The 10,566-nt window shown below is 33.8% G+C and overlaps 2 protein-coding genes across 2 annotated transcripts; both read left to right on the plus strand.

Moving 5' to 3' along the window:
- Nucleotides 1–3,676: 3,676 nt before the first annotated feature.
- Nucleotides 3,677–4,497, plus strand: LOTGIDRAFT_142844 (hypothetical protein; the record flags this gene model as incomplete). The annotated part of the gene is made up of 2 exons (XM_009052562.1): nucleotides 3,677–3,757; nucleotides 4,243–4,497. Coding segments are annotated over 2 exons (336 nt in total), but the record flags the coding sequence as incomplete, so codon positions are not given.
- An 815-nt stretch (nucleotides 4,498–5,312) lies between these two features.
- Nucleotides 5,313–8,186, plus strand: LOTGIDRAFT_142853 (hypothetical protein; the record flags this gene model as incomplete). Its single annotated transcript, XM_009052563.1, has 6 exons — nucleotides 5,313–5,403; nucleotides 5,843–5,910; nucleotides 6,223–6,306; nucleotides 6,727–7,067; nucleotides 7,417–7,552; nucleotides 8,124–8,186. Coding segments are annotated over 6 exons (783 nt in total), but the record flags the coding sequence as incomplete, so codon positions are not given.
- Nucleotides 8,187–10,566: the final 2,380 nt, after the last annotated feature.

The following is a 10,566-nucleotide window of genomic DNA, read 5'->3' on the forward strand; positions in this document are numbered from 1 at the left end:
TAAGAAATATCTTTTTAATTTTTAGAAAAATTTCGTCTGTAATATCAACGTCAATATCTGTGGTATAAAATTTGCATTGTGTATTGAGGATTAACAGAGATGACAATGTGAAATCAACATGTTGGTTTTTATGGCCACGCCCATTGAAAAAGCAGGAAAAATCAAAGTGAAACCAATTCATCAAAAATATCAACCCAGATTACGTTCAACTTCTGACTTAACAATATGTGTGTCTGCTTCGAGACATTCTTCATTGGATTCTCAAATGGCACCTGTAAAACAGTCTGATGACACTTCATTATCATCAGCTCGTAGTTCAGTAACATCAAGTACTTCCTCCTTTAGTGGTCACTCCAGATCATGTTCTTTTAGTGATACAGACAAATCTAAATCTCCAATTATGAAAAAGCCAAGGGTAAAATTAAAGCGTACACAACCTGTTCTGAGATCAAAACTGCGTCAACCTGTGATAGAAAAACCAACACGTGTGGTTTCAGATTATATTGATATTGATGAGTTTACTCTATCACAGACCAACAAGGCTCCTCAAGGCCATAAACACACCAAAAAACGCCATTCTCTTTCAAGTGCCATAATAGAACAAAATCAGTTCCTTCGAACTAAAAGATCAAATTCTACAGGAAGTGTTCTGGATTTACCACCACAGTCTTTCAAATCTTCCTTAAAACGATTAGGTTCAGCTCAAAACATCTCCTCGTCCAAGTCAGTTACTTTTAGAGTAGGAAACAGATCACCTAGAACAGTAACTCAGAGATCAGATCAGTTTTCTCATGGAAGATCTATAAACTATAGAACTGCCACATCACCTTCCAGATCTGTTAGTGTTAAATCCCCAACTAGACCATCCACATCACCTTCCAGATCTGTTAGTGTTAAATCCCCAACTAGACCATCCACATCACCTTCCAGATCTGCTAGTGTTAAATCCCCAACTAGACAATCCACATCACCTTCCAGATCTGTTAGTGTTAAATCCCCAACTAGACCATCCACATCACCTTCCAGATCTGTTAGTGTTAAATCCCCAACTAGACCATCCACATCACCTTCCAGATCTGCTAGTGTTAAATCCCCAACTAGACCATCCACATCACCTTCCAGATCTGCTAGTGTTAAATCCCAAACTAGACCATCCACATCACCTTCCAGATTTGTCAGTTACAAAGGTTCCCTGAATAGACTTAGTCCTGGATCAACTTCACATAGACCTCATTCAACTTCCAATCAAAGACTTGTTAATGGGAAAGTAAACAATAGACATCATTCTTTTGGAAAACAAGATTCTATGGATGAAATAGCTCAATATGTGATCAAACAGTGTCGAATTGGTTCTGATGTAGCATTTGGTTTAGTTCATATCAATAATAATAATAATGATTATGAAAATATTGATAAGGTAAGTAAACATATATCCTTATACCATACCCTCTTATCAGTAGATAGATGGGACCGTGGTTAACTTTAGCCAAATAGTTTCATAAGATAAGAAATATGACAGTGGCTGTATTCATTTATTATTCTGTTTGTTTGCTGTATGTTAAAAGGGTTACATATAGCCCTTTTTGTACCAGGCAGCTGTAAACCATTACATTCTCTGTCCAAACCGGGTGATATAGTCTATACTGAGAACTGTTCCAAGACCACATCAATCAGTGCCTTTCTGAGAACAGATGATTTTTGTTAGGTTAAAGGGTTATGTTAGACTACTTGTTTAAACTAATTAACATATGGTTCCCTCCCACAAAAATACTGTAAGCTTGGAAGATAATAACATTCTAGTATATGATATAATTACCAGCTGTTAGACAGATTGTCATCATGACATACCTGTTAATTACCATCAAACATGTTAGTAGTCAAATTTTACTGATTATTTTCATTAAAAATGGAATATCAGCTTCAATAAATACTATTGTTAGAGTGACTTTGTGTTGATAAAAATATAAACATGAGCACACATAAAAATTTTGCACATTTTCAGTTGAAATGATGGGAAACTGGTTCTATTTAATGTGAACTTTTATAAATTTATGTATTTATCAATGTAAAGTTATTCTAAGATTATTGTGCTTTGTTGATTTTAAGGTTACTTCAATTAAAATGGGCAAACTTTAAAACATATCAATAAACCTGCAGACAGCAAGGTACTTCTGATCTGATGTTAGAATTATTACAAACAGAATTAATTATATTCTATACATGACATTTCTGTTGCTAGGTGTGGCTTTATCTTCTACAAACTAAGGAGTATCGATTCCATTAATGGATTTATTTATTCCTTATTTTTTATGGCTTATTTCTTCTTGAGGAAATGAATGAAAAGAATCTAAATGTCAATCTATTTTATAAGTCATTAACTTCCACCTTAATTTCCAACTCTTCAAGTGATGCTGGTCAGAGCACTGATAAAAATAGCATAGAGTGGAACAGATAGGACAAAAATTTTAAGGTCCATATGCATGCTACAGGTTGGTACACTGCTGGGCATTAAGGTTAGAGGGGTGGCGCGGACATGGAAAAGCGAAGCTCCATGTGCTACAGTCAATGTACATTAAAGATCCCTTGCCCAGTTGAAAATTTCCCACCCTGCATGGCATTGTCTGTCTTGGACAGTGGCGGAGCAAAAATCTCATAATTAGGTTAAAGATTCAGGATATCTCAGATATCTCTCCCCCCTCCTCGCCCCCTCTTGAATGTAAGCTTGTCTTCATTAGCCTAATTTGGTGCAGAAAAGTTGGATATAAAACTCCCTTCATTTCATTGACTATTCTTTTTCGACTGGAAATGGTTGTGGTTGTAACTTCTCTTGATTCAGCCAATGTAATGACTGTCAATCCTCATTATTGTTGAAAGATTTGAAAAGAAATGGCAGAAAACTCCACATTGACCGATAAATGTCTTAGAAAGATAATATTAACAATATTTACACTAATTTACTAATTTACACTGAGTTATTAATGACTTATTAATTATTAATCATTAAACTTTTTACCAATCTTCCACATCATAGAAACAAACAAAGTATTGACTATATATAGTCTTACTGTCTATTAGGTCATTGTATTTCAGTGCTTCTGATATCAGGCTGAGTTTTTGGATAAATTATTGGTTTTTGATCAACTGTTACTTTTATAAAATAAATTATATTTGGTTATTTATAACTTAACGACTAGCACTAGCATTAGAGTAATAGTGTTCTAAATTCAAATTCTAAAAATTTCTCTGTGGTAAAAAAATTGTTTGAACGCGCTGTCAGAAAGTAAAAGGAATTTCGTATTACAATTTTGAAGAATTGTTCTATTGTGATGTACAAGAATAATAATGATATCTGTGTATTAAATTGTTCTAAAAGAATTGGACAATATATGGATAAAGAAAAACAATCAATAAAAAACCTTGTGACTTATTTTCTTTCAATCAGGGTAGGTGACTAATATAGTTTATAGAGGTCCACAGTTATTAATTTTCAGAATGAACATCTTACACTTAGTTTGTCTCATCTTCACAATGTCAAGCTATTACAAACAATCTTTGACTACTCGCCTTTTCTTCAAACTCTACTATATAGAAAAATATAAAATAATGTAAAATTTCTAGTTATATAGATATATATATAATATAAAGATGATATTTTGTATACTTTCAGCCGACCAGTAATGGGTTCACTGACGGTCATGGATTGGTTACAATACGGATGAAACCAGATGAACAGGGCAGATTTGGTTTTAATGTCAAGGTAACAGTCAAGTTTCTCAAATTAAAAGTAGCATCACTCATTCGTTGAAAACTGACCTTCTTTCAAAACTGTCTGATGCCTACATGGACGTATATTGTCAATCCTGTCCACTTATTTATTCGTTCGTCCACAATTTCTTGTTAATATGGACTTACCATGAAATTTCAGTTTTTTAGAATTCAACCAAACTTTTGTTTTGCTGTAACCAATCAAATGTCTTCCCTCTCCAGCGCTGGTAATTTGTTAGAGAGTGAAGCAGATTAGGTCAAAGTATTATTGGGTTGTTGTTAGACCCTAACTGAAGTGGCTGTCATATTGAAAATAAAAGCTTGGTAAAATTTCTGCTTTGTGGGTGTATATTTTCAATTATTGAATTAATAGCTTAAAGATTTTAAAGCTGAACAGAGTTATTTGGCCTTTAACTCTGTGTATATTCAACCTTTCATTTTGGTGTTTTTGGTACTATAGTCATATTTTGATTTCAGGGTGGTGCAGATCAGGGAATGCCTATAATAGTATCAAGAGTTGCCCCTAATACTCCTGCCGACCTGTCAATACCTAGACTCAATGAAGGTGATCAGGTTTTATTTATCAATGGTCGTGATATGTCACAACATACCCATGAACAGGTTGTGATGTTTATAAAAGCATCACGAGAAACTCACTCTGGTGAACTAGTCGTCATGGTTAGGCCTAATGGTAAGTTTCATTGTTTCAATCTTTATTTAATACTACTGTGACCTGTGGCGTGACATCAGAAATAGGGCAAATTATGCTGTATAAAAATGACTTCTCAGAATAACAAACAGCAAGATTCATACATTCTGAATCAAATTAGTCGAGAATGAGATGAAAGGGATTGTAAAGAGATTTTCTAAACACTGAACACAAATCCAATTTTCAGTCAGAGATCTGTGGTTCATGCTATTCCAAGAAATTTACACTGCTGGTTCACCTAATATCAACTTGCCATTGTTTTGGTATGTGCATGTAGCTCATTTCATTAATATGATTATAATATTTGTTACAGTCTATGTAGGGGAGGATGTATCAGATGAACCTGATTTTAGTTATACTCCAGAAACACACACAATAGCTAGTTCAAATAGTACCAATACTTTACAATCTTCACTATTATTATTACAAGAAAGTCTAGATAGTGGTGCTGCACTAGCACAATTTGAGGTAGGTATTTTTTCTATTATATTGCATCACCTATGTTTGTGTGTCCGTCCACAACTAATCGTAAACACTCCATAAGGCCATACAATTTTTTTTTCAAAAATCGGAGTGAGAGGGCGAAGTTATTATTTATAAGCGCTTTTTTAGATTTTCAATTGGAATAAATCAGAGCCAAAGCATTTATTATTTATTACCACAAATTTAATGTACATTTAATATTAAGGCAACAATCAGGCATTTTTAGGCCTGTAAAACAGACTATTTATTTTTATATGGCCTAAGGTACAATTCTTTTTGATGAAACTTGGTAAAAATGTTGATTATTACCCAAGAATAAACCCTACCAAAAATAAATTTATATTACCTTTTTCAGCAATTATACCGTAAAAAGCCTAATATGTCAATGAATTCAGCTAGATTAGAGTGTAATATAGCTAAAAATAGATATCGTGATATTTCACCTTGTAAGTAATTTCATTTTAACTTAATTCTTAGAACAGAATCAGACAGGCTTTTGTGTACTGTAATTTATACACAATGTTCAAAGCTGTATTTGATACACAATGTTCAAATCTGTACTGGATACATAATGTTTAGAGCTGTATTTGATACACAATGTTCAAATCTGTACTGGATACATAATGTTTAGAGCTGTATTTGATACACAATGTTCAAAGCTGTATTTGATACAAAATGTTCAGAGTTGTATTTGATACACAATGTTCAAAGCTGTATTTGATACATAATGTTCAAAGCTGTATTTGATACATAATGTTCAGAGCTGTACTTGATGCATAAATGTTCAAAGTGGTGAATTAGGTGTGACTAATTGTTAATAATTTTTCCATTTAAATTGAACTATTGAAATAATAACCAATATGTAATGTTATTTTTTTCTGTTAGATGATCAAACTAGGGTGATATTAAAAGCAAGTGTTTCTGGGGACTATGTTAATGCTAATTTTGTAAATGTGAGTAATCTTTCTCCCACTATAACTTTAATTTGAGATGGCTTCAGAAAAACTAGTGCACCTTCACAATGTCTTGACATCATTTGGCCCTTTTCTTGTATTACAAAAGTTTGTAAATGCAGAGATGTGATTGGATTTGATTGAGAATACATTTATAAACTTCCTAGCTTAAGGTATATTTGAAGGATTTGTGTTTTTTTTGGTACAGTTCTAGTACTTCTGAAGGCATATTACATAATATTCTAGACCCAAATCAACCTCCAAAAATGGCAAACCATGGTGTTAAATGATTGTTTTTGATATGTTTTGTAGATGGAAATTCCTGGAAGTGGTATTGTCAATCGTTATATAGCAGCCCAAGGTCCTTTACAAAATACTTGTACAGATTTTTGGCAGGTTTGTACACTCATTTCTTTGTTTTTACTGGAGACTTGAGACAATTTCTATGATCTTATGAAATTGTTATAACTTTATGTTGTAGATTATTTGATATTTAACCAGTCAAATGCTTTGTTTCATTAAATATTTCCTTGCTATATATGAGGAACAGTGGGATAAATTTTAACATTGTTTTTGATTGATTAGCATAAATTATCAAGGCCTGTTGGGAATAAAGATTTTAAAGAGTTGAGATGTTGGGCGAAGCAGGACTCCGAGCACATGTCTGTCCAAGGTGTTTTGGTTGCTGCGCCTACGTAAATTATTACAACTTTTGATGCGTTTGAAATGTTGATAAGCAAATATATAGTACTCATGTATTGTTTTATTCAAAAGAATATCATTTCATTTTAGTTATTTTTATATTTTATCTTCTAGATGGTTTGGGAACAGCATTGTACCTTAGTCGTCATGTTAACAACTAAAGTGGAACGTGGTAGGGTCAAATGTCACCAGTACTGGCCAGAACTCTATGAAACTCAAGATTTCGGTGCCCTACAAATAACATGTGTCAAAGAAGAAGACACCACATCCTTTGCATTTAGAGAGTTTAATTTGACCCACGTAGAAACAAATGAAGAAAGACACATACGCCACATGCAATATATCTCCTGGCCAGATCACGGTGTTCCAGATGATCCTGGAGATTTTTTACAGTTTGTTGTTCGAGTTCGACAGAGTAGAGCAGGCATGGTGGAACCAACTGTAGTCCATTGCAGGTAGGTCAATTATTGTTATGTTCTTTGATAGCTGGTGGAAGCAGCTGTAGCTCAATAAGTTAGATGCATGCTAGCTAATGTATAGGTTTTCAACCCAGTTTCTCTTTGTCAATGATGTAGACAAGGTCTGAAGAAAAAAAGCGTCTGGTTGTTCAGATGGGACAAAAAAGAGTAGACTGAAACCTCTTTATTTCCCCTTTGCAGATTGCATGGCATTGCCTGTTTTTATTAGTCCATTCAGATTCAGAAAAGAAGGATATAAACCACCATTTCATTTGAAATCTGAAGATTGTACAATCTTATCTTAATTAGTTTTGATTTCTGACCAAACCACAAATTGATTTTGCAGTGCTGGAATAGGGAGAACAGGAGTGTTGATCACCATGGAAACAGCAATGTGTTTAATAGAAGCTAACCAACCATGCTTCCCGTTACAAATAGTTAAAAACATGCGCGACCAAAGAGCCATGTTAATTCAAACCTCTGTAAGTAAATGAATGTATTAATTATGATTTCTTAGGAATCCTCCTGGCATTGGAACCCTATCACTGAGCTTTTATCCCTTATTTCTTGTAGTTGTGGTCATCAACTCTGATGATTTGGCGTGAGCCGTGGTGGCTCAGTGAGTTAGACACTTGCTCGCTACCTTTGGATTTTTCAACCCGTTTTCCATTTCATTTCATTTCCTGTCAGTGATTTAGGTAAGAGGGACTGACATGGAAAAAGTGTCTTGTCGTTCGGTTGGGACAATAAGGTCCTGTGTGCTACAGACTGTGCACATTAAAGATCCCTCGACAGTTGGAAATAAAATAAAGCAGGCTAATGTCGCTGGCCTGGCAAAATTTCCCTCATTGTACCCTGCATGGCGTTACCTGTCTGCATGGTGCAGAGAAGTAGGACATAAAACTCCATTCATTTCATTTCATTTCTGATGATTTGGTTACAAAATCATGTGATCTTCAATGATGTAAACATTTGCCTTAAAGGGATACAATCACAATCCCTTTAACCAGTTGTACTTTAGGCAGAATAAAATATTTTTGTTATATATTTTAGAGTCAGTATAAATTTGTATGTGAAGCAATTTTACGAGTTTATCATGGTAAGTGGATATATTAGCCCTAGCATTTGTCTGCTCCCTTGTCCATTTGGCTGCTAGTTCACATTTGCCTGTGAACACTATAGAGACAAATAAGGATTGATTGGATAGTTCTATACACGTTCTATTCAAATATTTTGTACATGCATTTTATGCAATGAGAGAGAGTATTCTTTTAATATGTCATTATATAGTAGTGACCAATGTCTTGTATGATGTAGACCATGCTTACTCTTTTAGATACTTATCTTTAGAAGATAATTACTATTACACATTTATTACTCCTGATTTTACCATTCTTTGGATTAATGGAATGCAGATATTTATTATTACATTCTTCTAATGAAAAAATTTATTTTGGGCCTTTGAGCTGTCACTGGTCTGTTTTATTCTGTTATCTTATTAACAATTCCTGTTTTAATTACAGAAGGTATTGTGAAACCAGTAGATGACTTTCAGAGATGAGGCCGGTCCAGTATACTCTAGAACTCTAGAAACATTGTAACTGTAAAAGAGAGCTGTGAATTGGGAGAACTGAATATAGCATATGAAACCTGTGATGTTTGGATTAAATGGGCCATCCTGATGAAGTAATTAGTGCTCAATATTTTCTACTGTTCAAACAGAAAGCTTTGTGTTTTGGCTGGCCAGTGTCCTATTTATTATTTGATTTTATTTCTTTTAAAACTAGGTGTTGGGAACTCTTGGTTTACATTTTAAACAAATGCATTTTTGTGAACTTTCTAGTTGCCATAGTGATGTACTGCTCAATGGTACTCTCTGATGTAGACTAATCCCTACCCTTTTAAAATATGTTAAATGCAGGCTTCTGAACTAATGAATTGAATGAGAACTTGGTGAATTGGAATACCTGAAATTACAGCCTGCAGAAATGGTGAAAGATGCAGCCTTTAAACAGATACAAACTTGCTGCGTTCGATGCATGCTGTGAAAATGGTGTTTACGATTCAATGGCAAGTCAAAAGACTTCAAGTCAAACTTCACTTAGCCACGTTGGAAGTTGAGGCCATTTTATGTGGCGTCAAGGTGAAGGTCATAGATGTGAAAATCGATGTGGACAATTTTTCGCCATTTCCCAAAGTAGTAAATACAAGAAAAACCCAATATTAAATGGAATTCACAAAATATAATAATCAGGAGAGGTATCGAAAATAGTACCTTATGGTTTATTAGATATGAGCAGTGACATAAATAGTGGATGGATTTGAAAAAAAATGAAGCTTACTATAAAGACTTGTATCTCTCAAATTTGGCTAATCACAATGATAATGTGTAGAACTGTAAAAGGGATTAGTTCTCTAGTTAACTTGAAGCATAAATGGTGTAATTGAAATCAAAGTGAAAAATACTATATTTTCATTCAACTTTTGTACCTTGAATATACAAGTTTTATTTTATTTATCCTGAAAGACTGATTATTTCTTCATTTTTCAGATCTCTCTTAAAAAAATCTTTGACATGTCAAGCAAAGGAATTCCAAATTTACCTCCAACTTATCTATTCCACTTTCTCTCTATTGACTCTTGTGATTCAATGATGACAGTAGGAATTCAATTCTCAAAAAATCTTTTGTCCAATCACAAGGGTTCTGTGTAGCACAGTCGATTAGAGCCTTGCTTCCTCACATTACATCATTCACTTGGTTAAATCGAACAAATGGTGGTCTTGGGTTTTAATCTCTGAATGTGTGAATGTCTGAGATGAATAAGTCATCTTCACTGATAATTCCAGTCAATCAAGCTGTAAATGGGTACAGATAATCCTGGTAAGATCATGCCATGAAGTTTGGCCATGGCCCAGCTGGTAGAAACATGAAAGGATCCTTTGTGAACCCAAGTTCTGAAGTTTGACAAATGAGGTTTATGCAAAGGGAATTAAGCAAGGATTACTCAAGGAGAGATCTGTCCGACTATTATGATGCCACTGAGTTGTAACTGTTATTATTATATTATTATTATTACTGTGTTATGAAATTATTATTTATTTATTATATCATGATACCTAAACCTCCCCATTATTATTATATCATACCACTTCATTATATTACTTCTATTATTGAGTTGAATTTCCTATGACTTGCCAGAAGTTCAACATGTGCTCTTTTGGGTAACCAATATTTCAAAGTAAAGAGATCTGACTTTGACACAATAAGGCAGCCTTATATAAATTGATATTTTTGTTGTGGTTAAGAAGTGGGTGGAGAGAATTAAGCATCTGTGCCCACTTCTTAACAACAGATATTTTACTTAATATGATCGCATCTAACACAAGCTGTCAAAATGTCATGTGATATAATTTATACAAAAATTTAGCCAATGTTATTGGATTTTTTCAATGGATCACATTACTTCATTGTTATCCCCAAAAGAACATGACAAG

The sequence above is a fragment of the Lottia gigantea genome, assembly GCF_000327385.1.
Source record: "Lottia gigantea unplaced genomic scaffold LOTGIsca_187, whole genome shotgun sequence".
Classification (NCBI taxonomy): Eukaryota; Metazoa; Mollusca; class Gastropoda; family Lottiidae; genus Lottia; species Lottia gigantea.